This window comes from Anolis sagrei, chromosome 2 (assembly GCF_037176765.1).
Source record: "Anolis sagrei isolate rAnoSag1 chromosome 2, rAnoSag1.mat, whole genome shotgun sequence".
Classification (NCBI taxonomy): domain Eukaryota; kingdom Metazoa; phylum Chordata; class Lepidosauria; order Squamata; family Dactyloidae; genus Anolis; species Anolis sagrei.
The window spans coordinates 266401988-266419664 of NC_090022.1; the positions used below are offsets into that span (position 1 = coordinate 266401988).

General features: G+C 37.9%; 1 protein-coding gene across 1 annotated transcript; it reads right to left on the reverse strand.

The window, feature by feature from the left end:
* Positions 1–1970: 1970 nt before the first annotated feature.
* On the reverse strand, positions 1971–15386 carry CDK7 (cyclin dependent kinase 7). Its single transcript, XM_060761603.2, has 12 exons — positions 15244–15386; positions 11280–11339; positions 10464–10497; positions 9212–9279; positions 8143–8211; positions 7298–7408; positions 6438–6556; positions 5069–5168; positions 4460–4546; positions 4184–4333; positions 2921–3068; positions 1971–2232 (listed from the first exon to the last, which is right to left on the reverse strand). The coding sequence occupies exons 1-12, from the start codon at positions 15301–15303 to the stop codon at positions 2207–2209; spliced, it is 1032 nt and encodes a 343-aa protein (XP_060617586.1). The 5' UTR covers positions 15304–15386; the 3' UTR covers positions 1971–2206.
* Positions 15387–17677: the final 2291 nt, after the last annotated feature.

Genomic DNA, 17677 nt, shown 5'->3' on the forward strand with positions numbered 1-17677 from the left:
GACTGATGGGAATTGAAGTCCAAAAAGAGGTGGCAGTCGAACTTGTGTAAATGCTTTCAGATCATCTACCAATTTATAGCAAGCCCATTAATTTCATTGGGTTCTCCTGGTTAAGGAATACTTAGAGGTGGCTTTGCCAATTCCTTCTTCTGAAATATAGCCTGTAGCACCTGGTATTCCTTGGTGGTCTGCTATTTGTGTAGAAACAGCTGACTGGGAATCTGATGCCTTCAAGATATTTAGGCCCAGTGGTCTAATTTCCATAATGTACGACAAACCCTGTTGAGGAAATTGGGCTTCATGAGGAAGACCGTGGGAAGGAACATTGCCTAATACCATATATACTCGAGTATAAGCCGACCCAAATATTTTACCACAAAAACCTGGAGAAACGTATTGACTTGATTATAAGCCAAGGGTGGGAAATGCAGCAGCTACTATTCAATTTCAAAATGAAAATAGATTCCAATAACATTACATTAACTGAAGCATCAGTAGGTTAAATGTTTTCATTTCTTTCTTTAGAAAAGTGTGTATGCATGACCAAACACAAAGAAAAAAAAACAAATTTCAAGAACAACTTCCTCCAAATATTTCCCTTACTACTCTTTGCTATCGTTCTTCTATTAATAGAGTACAACTGAAAGGGACTTTTTGTGTCATATCCTCATACTTTGGAGGGTTGCACAATTCCTAACCTCATTCAGTCATTCTATGCTGGGCAGCCAGATCAAAAAAAGTCCCAAACACTCCAAAACAGAGTATTTTGGCAATTCAAAAATTCAGGCCATGCAAAATTGAGAAATGATTTGAATATGTGAAAAATTGAGTAGTCTAGACTCCTCTACAGTTGCAGCTTCCAATCAAGCATGCCCAGCTCTCCAACAGTTATAAGATCCTCAAAAATGTCCTCTGAAAGCATATCCAGAACTAATAGGAAATGGGTATTTTCAGCAATTCAAAAACAAGTGCTATACAGTTTGTGAATGTGATCATTGGTCAAAATAGGTATTATTCATAAATATAGAAGCAAATCTCAACACTTCTATGCTGGTGTTTTCTCAGCTTTACATGGAGACAAGAGTTGCCAGGAGACTGATTTTATGTTTATTGATGTTTGATATTGCTTGTTTCTTGATGCTTATTTTAACCTTTTGTTGGGCATGTCCCTTTGTAAGCCGCCCCGAGTCCCTTCGGGGAGATGGAGGCGGGGTATAAAAATAAAGTTATTATTATTATTATTATTATTATTATTATTATTGTTGTTGTTGTTGTTGTTCCTAAAACTTTAAATATCTAACAGATTGTGGAGCAAGATTAAGAACATCATTTTTGTCTCCTGAATTTGATCACCTAGTGTGTTCTAATGTGTTAATAACATACTACTTGAAAAATAATATTTCATAGTGAAGCATAATTAAGACTTTTGAAATTACTAGGCATGTAATGCAGTGCAAAGAATAATTAGGGAATATGTGTAATTGACAACTGGAATGGCTTCGATTTACGATTTTGGATCATGTGATATTAGTATTTATACAAGGATGCTTTAATGCTTTGTCTTAATGTTTAAGTGTTGTTTGTCTTATGTTTAATGTTTTTAATTATTATTTTGTGTCAAATACATTGCAATGGTTTTAATACATAGTTACATGTTATTGTTTACTCATTTTGATTTTTATGTCGGCATTGAATTTTGCCATTAGTATGTTGTAAACTGCCTTGAGTCTCCCGGGGGTGAGAAAGGCAGTATATAAATACAGTAAATAAATAAACATGAGACTGATGCACTGGCATGAAACCGAAATGCAAATTCTCCACATTTTGGCCTCTCTAGCACCGATAATTGGAAAATCAAATATGCATTTGTATGTAAGGCTTCTAATCTCCACAATAGAGGGCGTATTTACAATTTCCCAGTCCTGGCTGGATATTTCTAACATAAGAATTCATTCAGACTCATTGTGCACTAAGTTTCATGTATCCCATTTATCATTAAACACAAAGCCATTTTTAAACTTTTTTTTCTTTTTAAAAAAATCAGTAATAAAAATACATGGTTTTCAGAAGGGAAATACTACACGTGTTTTACATAAATTTACAAATGTAAGTTTCATTTGTGTTGAGTTGATACTTCAGATCTCACACTTGGCCTTTTCAGATTTCACAGCAGCAGAAATATTTGGTATCCCTGTTTTCACAAGTGTCAAAACACCAGTTTTTTTGATAACCCTAAAAAGGAAAAGAATACATTTTAATACAAGGCAAAATGTAATAAAAATGTGTATGTCAGACCCATCCCACCCCCCAATTATTGTATTGTATCAGTCCTGCCTTTTTCTTAGGTATAGAATGTGCAGTTATAATTAGGACAAGCCATATGATTAAGAAATGTCCAATTCTGATCAAGAAATACATGTACTTTGACTCCAAGAAGTTTGACTATTTGATGAACTGTCATTTCAAGTACTTAGTTACATGACTATTATAAGGTGTGTTAAGGTAGCAAAAAAATGGCGTATTGTCTCTGGAAAACATTTATAACAAACACTACAGCTGACAAAATAAAAAAACAACAGCTAGTCTTACAATAAACAAAATATCAAAGAAAATGCAAAGTATATAAAGAGCAGAGATTTCAGATGTTTCTAAATTCCAGGCAAGCTGCTTGAGCAAGTAATCTATCTGCCCAAGCCTCCAGAGAAGCAACAGGGCCTCTTTTTCTGAATGAGTATTATATGAATACAGCTTCAGGAAATAGAAGTATCGCTCAGCAAGTTCAGCTTGTTTGTTTAAAAATCCTTACAAGTCAGTTGTGTATATACATCAACAAGATCTGAAACTACCAAGTTGCATTACAGCTGTCAAAGCACAAGACATTGCATTTAACATCTTACAGACAACTTTAAAATAGTTTAACCTTGATCTATTCCATCCACTCTTTTCCTCTTCAAATTTGGAACTACATTTTGCTGTTCTTTCAATGCTTCTGCAGGACAATTAGGTCTTGGCAACTGGCTTCCAGGTGTTGGTGCTGGTCGATTACTAAAATAATCATGCTTCAGGGCCTTAAAAAAAGAACAAAAATAGCAATGAATCCTCAGACTCCTTTTTACAACAGCTGTGCTTAACATCCTGTGTAACCCTTGCGCCCTGACCCATTAAAAGTCAGTTAAAAGTTTTCTCTTATGAAGGGATAAGAAACAAGTGATAATGGATTAGTTCTGCATATTCTTTGTGAATCTTCTTACAGGGATGGTTGAAGTGGAGCAAAGCACAGTTAAGGTGTATGTAATTTTCAGGAAGGGGCCCCCTGGTGGCACAGCATGTTAAACCGCTGAGCTGCTGAACTTGCTGACCAAAAGGTTGGCAGTTCGAATCCACAGAGCAGGGTGAGCTCCCACTGTTAGCCCCAGTATCTGCCAACCTTGTAGTTCAAAAATATGCCCCCCCCCCCCCTCCACACTAATTCATTTCTGGTTACCAAGTTTTATTTTTCTCAACAGTGTAATTATGATAGAGAGGCACTTTGTTAGAAAGGTAAAGTTTTTCCCTTGACATTAAGTCTAGTCATGTCTGAATCTGGGGTGTGATGCTCATCTCCATTTCTAAGCCAAAGAGCTGGCAATGTCTGTAGGCGCCTTCAAGGTCATGTGGCCAGTATGACTGCATGAAGCACTGTTATCTTCCCACAGAAGTGGTACCTATTGCATTTTTTAAAACTACTAGGCTGGCAAAAGCTGGAGCTAAAAGTGGGAGCTCACCTCGCTCCCCAGATTTAAACTGCTGACCTATCTGTCAGCAAGTTCAGCAGCTCAGCAGTTTAACCCGTTGAGCTGCTTGTTCTCCAGACTCTTGATCATTTTAGTCACCCTCTTCTGAACGCATTCCAGCTTGTCAACATCTCCCTTAAACTGCGGTGCCCAGAATTGAACACATTGTGATTCCAGGTGTGGTCAGATCAAAGCAGAATAGAGAGGTAGAATGACTTCCCTGGATCTAAGACTCCTATTTATGCAGTCCAAAATCCCATTGGAGGAAAATACCATTGGCTGGTATATTGCTCTGAATATATTATATGGACAGGAAAGAAGTAAGATAGTTTTACCACTTAGCCATTAAGCAAGAAAGCTTTATAACTTAGCCATTTTTGTTTTAACCTTAGGACAAGGAAACGAAATACCTGTGTAGCAGTCAACCTGGTAGAAGGATTAAATGTAAATAAGCCTTGCAGTAGTTCAAGCAAATCATCACTAGCAGCACTGAAAATATGATGAAGCAGCATGCCAGGAAAACTTTTAAAAGTCACATAATCGGGAAGACTGGTCATACCCTGTTGGCAGAAGAAGAAGAGAAATCAAATGAAGGAGGAAGTCAGAGGCTAAAGAATGAGAAGTACACACATAAAAGTTGACAAGAGTTCTTGCAAACACACATTAAAGCTAGTCCAGTAACTTACAGGCCACTGTTCCTCTGTGGGAGTACCCAGAGTTTCAAATATCTTTGTGAGCTGATCCAAGTCAGAATCTCCTGGCAAAAATGGAGCCTACAGTAAGATGAATACAGCAGCTTTCAACAAAATTAATGAAAATTATGTGCTGATTAATTCAAGAGTAATCAAAATGGAAGAGATTATTTTTAAAAGTTTTGGCTTCAGAATCCCTGAACATTTTTTTCTATTAATCAACCCATGATAATTCATTCTCCGCATTTTAAATGGCTGGGAAACCTTCAGCCCTTAGACTTTTTCATGCAGGTAGAGGGAATCCAGGAGGAAGACGAGGAGGAGGAAGAAGATAGGAGCGGAGGAAAGCCCTATGACAGGAATTAATTTGAAATTATTGTAAGAGCAATGTATCCTTCTCTCAGTAGCTTGATGGAGAAGAAACAAGGTAGAAAAAAGGGGAAAGGGCATGCTCACTCATTCACAAAGACCCTATTCTTCCTGACTTAGACCCCAAGGATGGAGCAAATTTCAAAACTAAAGTGCCAAAATGTGCTACGTGGAACATATCCAAAGAAAAACGATGGAGTTGGCTTTCATCTTCTAGCTATGCCTTGGCCTTACCCTTAAAAGCAGTTCAGCCAATATGCAGCCCACTGCCCACATATCCACGCCCACACCATACATCCTGGCACCAAAGAGCAGCTCAGGAGCTCGATACCACCTGAAAAATAGAGACATGCTGCATTTATCCCTTCCATTAATGAAACATGCACAATACTTTATATACAGATTCTGTTTTAGTTTGTGTCTACATCAGCGGTTCTCAACCTGTGGGTCCCCAGGTGGTTTGGCCTAAAACTCCCAGAAATCCAAGTCAGTTTACTAGCTGTTAGGTTTTCTGGGAGTTGAAGGCCAAAACATCTGGGGACCTACAGGTTGAGAACCACTGGTCTAGACATTTACATCCTGTATAGTTGTTGTTAACTCCTATCCCAGATTGGGACTCAAAGCTACTTAAGTAAAAGTAAAGGTTTCCCTGACATTAAGTCTAGCTGTGTCCAACTCTGGGGGTAGTGCTCATCTCCATTTCTAAGCCAAAGAGCCGGTGTTGTCCACAGACACCTCCTAGGTCATGTGGCCAGCATGACTGCATGGAGTGCAGCTACCTTCCTGCCAAGGTAGTATCTTGGCAGTACCTATTGATCGACTCACATTTGCTTGTTTTCAAACTGCTACGTTGGCAGAAGCTAAGACTAACAGCGGGAGCTCACCCCGCTCCCGGCTTCAAACCACGAACATTTTGGTCAGCAAGTTCAGCAGCTCAGTAGTTTAATCTGCTGCACCACTGGGGGGAGGGCTTGCAACAATGGAAAAGACATTGTTAAAATGGTTTTGCATATGGGATTTCCACAGAGTGGGGTGAGGAGGTAGGGATTGGGTGGCACTTGAGCTTTATAGAATGTCTCGTTACATAAGAGACATGAATATCCACATCTTTCTGTATCTGTGAACCTATCTGTATTTGGTGGGAACTCTGTATTTTACAAAATGTAAGCCCCTAAACTGAACAGTGTTTTTATAACATATACAGGCTCTAAAGTGTATCACAGAAATGTTTCTATAACATAAAAGGCACAGGCAGTAATTGATTCCAGGAAGGAAGCCAGCCTAACTGTAAATAAAATGAGAAAGGGAGAATTGGCTGAACCAGAACATAAAAAAATATTATTGACGACTAATGAATCCAAATACAGAGGATTATTAGTATCGAGTGGCTGATACAATATGGAAGGAAGTTCGCATCACTACACAATACAGAGTCTTAGGTTCCTTTCCATACATAATTGGTAATTGGGCAAGCAGCTGAAGTTGCAGTACCATCCAACTTGCTGCCCTCCAGACATTTTGGACTGTACTATCCCCTATTCCTTGTCAATTTGCCATTGATGCCAACAGGCCATTTGGGGTCCTTGAGGAAATTTTATCTTACCTTGTAACCACTTGATGTGTATAAACTCTATTTGGACTTCCAAAAGATTTTGCTAAACCAAAGTCAGCCAGTTTCAAAACTCCATTTTCATCTAGCAGCAAGTTGTTAGGCTTGAGATCCTTATGTGGAAAAAATAATACAGATATAGCTTCACTGAGAATAAATACTTCTCATGGCATAAAAAGAAACAGGCAGGATCAAAATGAATCCTTAAACCGTAGGTATGGTCCACTGAAATCAGTATATTTAAAAACAAATATGCATTGGACTACCTTGTCAGAAAGGAACTTCAACTTTAATTACTGTCTCTCCAGAATAAAAATGGAAAACTGAGAAGGGGATGAAGGACAGTGGGGCAGTCTCCCCCATTCCTATTCTCCTAGTGAAAGCCCAGATAAAGTAAATTGTTAGCTAATATAAAACTACAATACTTCAACTGCAGCACTGTCCTAATCATTTAACTGGTTTCACTTCAACAAAGCCTTCTTTGGCTAGGAAAGGAAACAGTATAGAAGCTTTGTGGAAGGCTGGCCAGCTTGGACGAGAGGTTTAATTTGACCCAAATGTCAAAGGATCACAAAATATGTACAAAAGTGGATTTAATTTTAAATATACAAAATTTCAAATTGACAACATAACATTTGACAATTATATGCCCGGACTGTAGTCTATTTTTTGAGATTTGCAAAGATTGTTTTTTCACTACGGTAGAAGCTGATAGCATGCATTCTTAAATTTTTTCTTAAGGCTAAGATCTTTCACTTACAGGTCTTAACATCAGGTTTTGGCCCCTAGAATTTTAATTGGGGCAATACTTTATTTGCTCAGAGGCCAGCCATTTTGTGCCTCAGCTGACTTACCCTATGAAGAATCCAGTGCGCATGTAAATATTCTAAACCCTGAAGTGTCATCAGCATGTATGCTTTGATGTGCGAAGGTGTCAACACAAGGCTAGTGTCCTTTATTATAACCTGTATAACAAAACACAAAACATTGCAATTTTACATTACATAATTTGTAAAAGCACAGGATTTGAAGACAGATCACACTGATGTGTATCTCCTGAAATCAACAGAAGTGGATGCAGATAATGTGCCCCAGGGTGCCTTGTGTAACTGCCCGTCTACTCTACAGGGTTTTGTAATAATAGAAGGAAAGAAAGTTATGAATTACTTGGAGTACTGAGGAATACTATCACATGATTGCAGATATCCACATTTGCAGCATTTAAGCAACTACTTTTTGGATAGAATTCTTTCTTTAATAACTTCTGCAAAAACTTAACATCTTTGACTATTGATATATTTTTTTGCTCTATAGCGGTTTCTTCCTGCAGATACATTCATCTGCAAGCTATTGATTCTTGTCTCAGTTATTTCCACATATGTGTATGGTGACATAACAATCTAAGGGGCGCAATAAACCTAGCAGGAAAATGTGCAGTTATTTCAGTTACCATGGCAAACAATATATTTTTCCAAAAACAAATAAAACATGGAATGTCCTCATAAGTCCATTTGGAAAGAGCTACTGATATACAAGATTTTCTGAGAGTCATGCCCATTTTCCCCCATGTCCCTTCTTCAACCCTTGTGACTTTCCCCCATGACATCTGAGTTGGACAATACAATTAATGGTTAATATACATCAAGTTCATTACACTGTCTGGAAGGGTGGAATTAAAAGACTGGATAATCAGCCTTACCTCCAAATCTGTTTCCATAAAATCAAATACTAGACTAATGTTGGATTTGTGTCCAAATGCATCAAGAAGCTGGAAGAAAAGTGCATTCAGGGTTATTTAAGTGTACCTTAATGGAGGAAGGTTATCAGTTTAAAGAGGCTCAAAGCTATGTGTCCTGAGTCCCCCTTTGGGGGGGAGAAGGGTGGGGTATAAATATAGGAAATAAAAAAGGAGGCACCTTCTTCTTTCTGTGGTCCCTGCTAAGATTAGCAGGTAAAAGTGGTAGCAAATCAAACCATAGTAAGAAACGAGATATAATAATATTTTAAATGATATACAGTGCCTCAGACTGATGCTAGGTTCAGACTATGCTGGACTCTATACTCCCTGAAGCATGGTGATTTTCCAGTAATATCAGGTACTGGACGAAATAGTGATGGTAATAAACATACTACCAAAAAAGCAAAAAAAAAAAAAAAAAACCCCCCCCCCCCAAAAAAACATTTTTTCTATCACTCTACCTTAGTTCAGACATGAACTAGTTCAGACATGAAGAGAAAAAATAGAAAATATAGAGAAGAAGTCTGAAGGAATAAAATGTAGGTATGACACTATACTCCCATCTTTGGAACCCTCTGCATCACAAAAATAGTAAGAGTGAGGTGGTCAAAATGAAACATGCAACACTATAAACCATGCTTTTCTCATATCTTTAAAAGCACAAACAATTATTTGAGTGCCTAAATTTATTAATGTAAACCACTGTGTGATGTGAAGTCTAATTTCAGTCTATTTTGGCCCAAGAAATGAGCAAAGGCAAAATAATACGAAGATTTGATTCACATATTACACCAAGCGAATATCAGCTTATCCTTTCACTTTCTGCACATCACTAAGCTGTCATAAAACATTTGGGGGGTGTTATTTAATTAGCATTCATTTTATACATGCGGGGCTAAGAGTGATCAACTGCAATTCTTGTAACTGCGCTCCTTTCTCTTATAATTATTTATAAACAACCATATCCATAAATGTACACCGAATAGCAAAAAACAAAAACAGCAGATTCCAAACAGAACTTCATACTTACCCCAATAATATTTGGATGACTAAGTTCCTGCAACAGTTTTATTTCTCTGAGGGCTGTTCTGTTTATACCTGATTTGGGGAAAACGGGGGAAACAATGTTAAATCGCCCTCAGTATTATGTTAAGCTACCTTAAAGGTCTCAAAGGTATCCTAGATGAAAAGAAACAGATGGTGTTGTCTTTGTCTCAGTGATTTATCACAATCCCATACTAGCTTTTAAGTCCATGAGGTAATGGCTTCAAACCTTGAAGTCTCTTAACAGATGTCTACAGCTTAGAAATTTTTTCCAACTCAGCAGCTTGAAATACCATTAAGGGGCTCAATTGCCAGTCCTTCTAAACATGCTCAAGTTCATCTCTGGCACATAGTTATGATTTTAAAAGACACAAAACCAGGGCCGAGTCTAAAAAGAGTCATGGGGATATAATACTGAGTGGCATTGCCCAAAGGGTCGGATATGATAGTAAAGAAGTTTTACAATGTTCATGGAGGCTACAGGGTTCTTTCTTTTTCTATCCACCCTTCCTTTCATAAATACTTCCAGACATATCCATAGGGATTTCCATTCACATCCACAGAGATTCAAATGGGTTAAGTAACATCAGCATTCTAGGCCACTGTATTTTCCATTCCTTTTGTTCTCAGTTAGAGATATGGTATCTGTCATACATTCTGTAATTTTATATTTTCCCCTCAAACAGTGCTTTCACCACTAATAATATGAATGAAAAATTTGACACTTATCTAAAAACAGACAAATTGAATCTTACCGCTGAAATGTGCAAAAATTAAAAACAATACATAACATAATGTAAAACAAAAATAAATTATATGGCTAATTACTGACCGAAGGCCAAAATATAAAAAAGGCTAGTCTCATCTTGTCAATTTTCAGAGAGAAAAGAAAAAAATCCATTTGGCACCAGAAGGATGATACTGCTATGACTAGAACTAGCTGGACTGAACCACAGTTTTTGGATTTTCATTCAGTCCATTGTCATTGGCAGGTACCACTTCAGCATACTATCATCCGTTTGCTGAAGGTGAAAAAAATGAGATTGAATTTCATTCAATTCAGTGTGTTTGTGCAGATATTAAACACCATGGGAAATAACTACAAATCCTGCAGAACCGTAAACCAGCAAATTCAAGCAACAAAAGCTTATTAAGCCCAAACATTTTGATGATACATTTTTCCCTTAGAAAATTTGTTCAAAGTGGTCTGTTTACTTTGTGTTATTCCAGATACTTACCATCTTTTGCTTCTGATCTATGGCCAAGTTTGATCTAAAAGATATTATTAATTAATTAATTATCATTAGGTTATAGGTAAAAACAGACAGATAGCCTACTTCTATGCATTGTTACTTAGGGTTTGCCAATCAACTTTTTCTCAAAAAATGTTTAGGACTGCACAAGTGCCAAAAAAACCTTTATCACCTTAAACATATTTACAATATTCAATATAACCATGAATCAAAATGTAATTCTCTGACAATTTGATTAAATTGTTATTTCTCGTTATTAGGAAAGTATGGCATATACAGAAAGAAGGATGTGGCTTAATGTATTGTCGAAGGCTTTCATGGCCAGAATCACTGGGTTGTTGTAGGTTATTTTTTTGGGATATATGTGACCTCACTACCTCTGAAGATGCTTGCCATAAAAGCAGGTGAAATGTCAGGAGAGAATGCCTCTAAACATGGCCATATAGCCCGAAAAAACCTACAATAACCCAAAGGATGTGGTTCTTTGGATTTACTTTCAAACATGCATTCAGTCAACAAATCACAATAAGAAAAATGCTCTGAAGTGGGTTTCCAAGCCACAGTTCATGTCTAATATTGCTGAAACCCACTGTTGTTTTATCTTTGGAAAACAACTTCCCGGAGATAGGATGCCACATGTCACAAAACCAGAAACAAACAAGCATATCTGAATTCAGTTTTTACATTTATTTGGACAATCAGACCATGGCTTGGCTTTTAAACTGTGGTCAACTCAAACTACAATTAGCAGAAATCATGGTTCTGTGCAATGTCAGAACAGAAGCAAAGCAGCATACTCACCTTTTTAATAGCAACAATCTGGTTTGTATTCTTGTCTTTTGCTTTATAAACAGTAGCGAACTAAGAGAGAGAGAGAGAAATACATACTTCTAATTATATAGCAGTGCAGTGTTCTATCATTGCTAGGACAAGGTTGTTTCAACCAATGCCTTTAATCATGAAGAATGGGATTTATGGATGTCCCATATGACAAGCCACCCATATGTTACACATTTCCTATCTACAAGGGCTTTCTATATAGCAAATTCAATAGGAATCTTACAATCTTTGCACAAGAATCTGAACTACATCATGTTCAACAGATCAGTAGAAAACAGGAAGCAAGAATTCAGAAAGGAAGTACCTCTAGCAGTGGTTCCCAATCTTTATTTTGACCAGGGACCACACTGACCAGGGACCCTCTCCAACATTAGTACCAAAAGGATTACAAATCTGTTTTTTGTCAACTTTAGATTTGGTCTGGTTATTTGGGGTACTGATTCAGTAAATTGCATTGGATAGACCACATCAGCTCGTGTTTCTGATACAGAACATATGCCATCCAGTAGTCGCCATATGTTTGCCCACAGAAAACCATATTTAATAATCTACAGCTGATGTGGTAGTAGAAATATTTCTTGGGTAGTCAGTCTCTCCCTTCCTGACATCCCTGTTGCCTCAGCACTATAAGAGGGTTTTGTGAGATCAGGTGCTCTCGTTGCTGCGTGGTTTCGGGGCAACGGTGTAGTAATGGTGAGGCTGTGGACCATATTTTCATTCTTGGGGACCACTGGTGGTCCACGGACCACAAGTTGGAACCAATGATTATACCAAGAAAATGTCAATATAAAATTGATAGATTACAATTGGTGTCAGAAATCATTGTTTAAGGCTTTTAAAGAAAAATATTTTTCTAGCTGCAACAAGGTGTGCTGAGCAAAGTTGTGTACTTTAATCATTTTAAAATTATTTTAATGACTTTAACTATTTATTTTTAATATTATGTCGAATGATAGCAATGCATAAATATGTGAGGGGAAGTCATAGGGAGGAGGAAGCAAGCTTGTTTTCTGCTGCCCTGGAAACTAGGATGCAGAACAATGGCTTCAAACTACAGGAAAAGAAATTCCACCTGAACATTAGGAAGAACTTCCTGACTGTGAGAGTTGTTCAGCAGTGGAACTCTCTGCCCCAGAGTGTGGTGGAGGCCCCTTCTTTGGAGGCTTTTGAACAGAGGCTGGATGGCCATCTGTTGGGGTGCTTTGAATGCGATTTTTCCAGGAGGTTGGACTTGATGGCCCATGAGGTCTCTTCCAAGTCTACGATTATATGCATTCTATTTTAAGGTTTATATATTTTTGGTTTCAAATCGTACATTGTCTTGCTTTTAGCGTTTTTTAGCTGCTATGAACCTCTCTTAAGAGAGAAAAAGTGGGAGATAAATATCCTAACAATAACAATAACGTTATTATTTTAAACAATGACCGTTTATTATTATTATTATTATTATTATTATTATTATTACCCTGCTTTATCTTTCCCAAAGTGGCTTGATATAAAAGCATCAGCATACAATTTCAAATATACAAATATGCAAACACTTAAACAGGATTAAATACAAACAGTATTTTAAAAAAGGATTAAAGCATATTCAAAGTTAGCTGTCAAATCTCTCCCTGCAGGTCATTCCTGTCTGTATGTTTTGAATTATTTTTTGCGTGCTTTGAATTGTATTGTCTTTTTAAATTGTGAGCTTTGAGTAACAATTTGGAGGAGGAACCGGGAATAAATACGTCATTCTCATCATCATATTGTTAACTATATATGTTTTAAATGTGTTTTAAATTAGAGAAATGTGTCCCAATTATTTTATTCAATATATTATAATTTCTCACCTGTTATTTTGAGTTGTTTTATAAGTAGATTTTGATGTTTCCTATTGGATTGTTTATTATTTGAAGTGCTTGAATATGTATGTTTTTAAGGCATTGAATGTTTGCTGATTCTTTGTTGTACACCGCCCTGAGTCCCTTTTGGGAGATAGGGTGCTAGAGAAATAAAGTATTATGTCATCAGTTGGGGACCCCTCCCCCCAGCACAAACTGCCACTCTGGACCAGAGTGAAGGGGGGGGGGGCAGAAGACAGTTCCACCTTGTCTCCTGTGCTATGCTAATATTATAATATAAAGTAATGTAATATGTTGTATGGACATGAGAGAAGCCTCCCACAAGGATGATAAAAATATCAATTCATCCGTGCGTCCCCTGGGCAAGGTCCTTGCAGATGGTCAATTCTCTCACACCAGAAGCGACCTGCAGTTTCTCAAGTCGCTCCTGACACAACCAAAAAAAAGTAATATGTTGTATACACATATAATATTTATAATATTATAGTGTAATGCAACATAATGCTAATAATAATATGATATTATAATTATATATTTATAATATTATAGTGTAATGCAATATAATGCTAATAATAATAATATGATATTATAATTATATATTTATATTACATGTAATATTACTAATATTACAATATTATGGTGTAGTACAATGTAGTAATATTCAATACTGATATTGTACTATGCTAATAATATAATATATTGTATGTAAATTGTATATATCTTGTAAGCTGCTCTGAGTCTCCTTCGGGGTGAGAAGGGTGGCATATAAATGTTGTAAATAAATAAATTATTATTATTATTATTATTATTATTATTATTATTATTCTTGGGCGGCATATACATGTAAATAAATAAATAATAATATTTATTTTATTTTATTTATTTACAGCATTTATATGCCGCCCTTCTTACCCCGAAGGGGACTAAGAGCGGCTTACAATATATATTTTCATACAATATATTATAATATTAGCATAGTACAATATCAGTATATATTACTATATTGCACTATACCATTATATCGTAATATTATTAGTAATATTACATGTAATGTAAATATATTGGATTGCGGTTTAGACGATGAGACGACGTGGAATGGCTTTTGTATTATTGATGATGTTTTTGATGATGATGTTTTTGGTTAATGCTAGATTGATTATTTTAGATTATGTCTTGAATTTGAACCTGTTTCTATGTTGTACACCGCTGTGAGTCGCCCCTGGGCTGAGAACAGCGGTATATAAAGCAAAGTAAATAAATAAATAAATAATATATAATTATATTATTGAATTATTATTACTAGTATTATATTGTATTACATTATAATATTATAAATATATGTATATACAATATACTATATTATATTATTAGTAAAGACAAGATGGAAATGTCTTCTGCTGATGATAATATTATTATTAACATCATCCCCACTGAAATGCATCTTGTGAGCACGATTAAAATCCAAAGCCTTGGAAAAGTTCTTTTTTTAACTATAAAAATACAATATAATACTACTACTAATAATAGAATCATAGAATCAAAGAGTTGGAAGAGACCTCATGGGCCATCCAGTCCAACCCCATTCTGCCAAGAAGCAGGAATATTGCATTCAAATCACCCCTGACAGATGGCCATCCAGCCTCTGCTTAAAAGCTTCCAAAGAAGGAGCCTCCACCACACTCCGGGGCAGAGAGTTCCACTGCTGAACGAACAATATAATACTACTACTAATCATACAATATAATAATAATAATAATAATAATAACAATGTAATATAGTAATACTAAGTTATTAAGTATACTGATAATATATAATAATGCAGTATTTTATTATTGTAGATTTTAAGTTGCAATGTTTTTGATTGTGAGCCTCCTTATGTAAAGATAAAGCGGGATATAAATAAATAAATAAATAAAACTACAAATCCCAGAATCCTCCAACCATTGCAGGCCTGTGGATTCTGGAAGTTGTACTTTTTTAAAGGGCCCGCTTCGCCATGCTTTGATGAAATGGCTGCGTCCTGGAGACATTGAGCATCTTCCCATTTTTCCTTTTCTTCCAGTTCAAGGGCCACTCACCTGCCCTTCCCCCAGGAAGTCCAGCTTCTCGTAGCGCTTGGCCCGAGCCCGCGCCTCCATCCCGGGGGAAGCCGAAGGAAGGCAGGCAGGACGGTTGAAGCGCAGCGAGGCCACTCCCCCTCCGGCCTAGCAGGCCTCTGCTTCCGGGTTCCGCCAGGCAGGACCCCGCCTCTCGCCCCGCCCCTTGGCTCGTGCGCGACGTCGATTGGTTGCTGCGTCAAGGTTGTTTCTAGGGCATCCATCGCCCCTTAGCAACAGCCTCCAACGTAGAGACAAAATAGACTAGAGTCCCCCATTCACTTCAGAGTGACATGACAGATGGAGGCAGGTGAATGGGACTTGTAGACTAGGCCTGGGCAAACTTGGGCCCTCCAGGTGTTTTAGACTTCAACTCCCACAATTCCTAACAGCTTTCAATGAAAGATGCCGCATTATCACAGGGTTTTTATTTATTTATTTATTTGTTTTATTTCTATACCGCATTTTTCAGCCTGATAAGGCGACTCAATGCGGTTTACACAATGAAAATTATCACAATAACACCAATACTATCACAACAATATCCTAAACAATTAAAACACATCATATACAGCAACAAAATCAAACAATCATTAACAATTCATAACGCCTCAATATGAAATCAGATCCGTTCTCATAATCCTTGTGCCATTCCTGAGATCAAATTTTACCGTCCTCCTATATTCAGTTGCACTGTTTAGCCAAACGCTTGTTCATAGAGCCAGGTCTTAACCTTCTTCCAAAACGCCAGCAGCGAAGGGGCCTGTCTGATGTCTACAGGTAGGGCATTCCATAGCCGAGGGGCCACCACCAAGAAGGCCCTGTCCCTCGTCCCCGCCAACCGCGCCTGTGACGCAGGCGGGACCGAGAGCAGGGCCTCCCCAGACGATCTTAATGTCCTAGTGTCAGGAGCGACCTGAGAAACTGCAAGTCGTTTCTGGTATGAGAGAATTGGCCGTCTGCAAGGATGTTGCCCAGGGGACAAAACCCAGATGATTTTGATGTTTTTATCCTTGTGGGAGGCTTCTCTCATGTCCCCGCATGAGGAGCTGGAGTTGATAGAGGGAGCTCATCCGCCTCTCCCCGGATTCGAACCTGTGACCTGTCGGTCTTCAGTCCTGCTGGCACAGGAGTTTAACCCACTGCGCCACCGGGGGCTCACAGGCTGTCTGCACCCTACACCACTGGAGAAATTACACTGCTTAGCCGGTATTTCACCACCTGACATCCGCAAGGAAGTAGCAGCCAATAGTGAAAGGACCAAAGTATTGACATCTCCGGCCCATCCTCTGTTTAGATATCAGCCAGCACGCCATCGCCTTAAATCAAAAAATAGTTTTCTAAGACAAACAGAGGTACTTGCAAGAACACCTCAGCAAAAAAAGGTCCAAAAGTGGCAGGCAAAAAGCCGGAACCTCAATCTATGGCTAATACCAAATGAAGACTCCCTCCTGGGCACACAGAAGACTGGGCGACTTGGAAGGCACTGAACAAACTGCGCTCTGGCACCACAAGATGCAGAGCCAATCTTAAGAAATGGGGCCACAAAGTGTTGTCCACAACATGCGAGTGTGGAGAAGAGCAAACCACAGACCACCTACTGCAATGCAACCTGAGCCCTGCCACATGCACAATGGAGGACCTTTTCACAGCAACACCAGAAGCACTCCAAGTGGCCAGCTACTGGTCAAAGGACATTTAATATAATGCCAAGTTTTCAAACTTTTTAGAGTTTTTCTTTGTTTGTTTGCTTTTTAAATACATTACAACTGTATCCTTGGTTTGCTCCTTTACGGTAAATAAATGGCTGTCAGGAATTGTGGAAGTTGAAGTCCAAAACATCTAGAGGGCCCAAGTTTGCCCAGGCCTGGGTTAAATTATTTACTACACTCACTGTTTTAATGTTTGCATACTGGTATATTTTAAATTGTATGCTAATGTTTTCATTTTAAGCCACTTTTGAGTCTCCTTTGGGAGAGATAAAGCGGGGTATCTATGTAAATAAAAATGTAATGTTCGTTTGTGGGATTAACATAACTCAAAAACCACTGGATGAATTAACACCAAATTTGGACACTACACCCCTAACAGACCAATGAGTGACCATCACTCGTAAAAACACTGAAAAACACAGCGGAAGGGACTTTTTAAAAAAAAAACCCACCAAAAAAACCAAAGAGATGCTACAGCACATGGCAAACAAAACACACAATAGCATATCCACACTCTCTTCCAGACTACATCTCCCAGCATCCCCTAGACCAGGCCCTTTAAGAGAGGAGGATGCTCCAAATGCACTGCTTCCAAGCTGCAAGCTTTCTTCTCCTTGGATCTCTTGGAGTGCATCCCAATCCCTGCAGATTTCCAATTCCTGGACTGCAACTCCCAGCAATCCTCCAGATAGACAGATTAGATC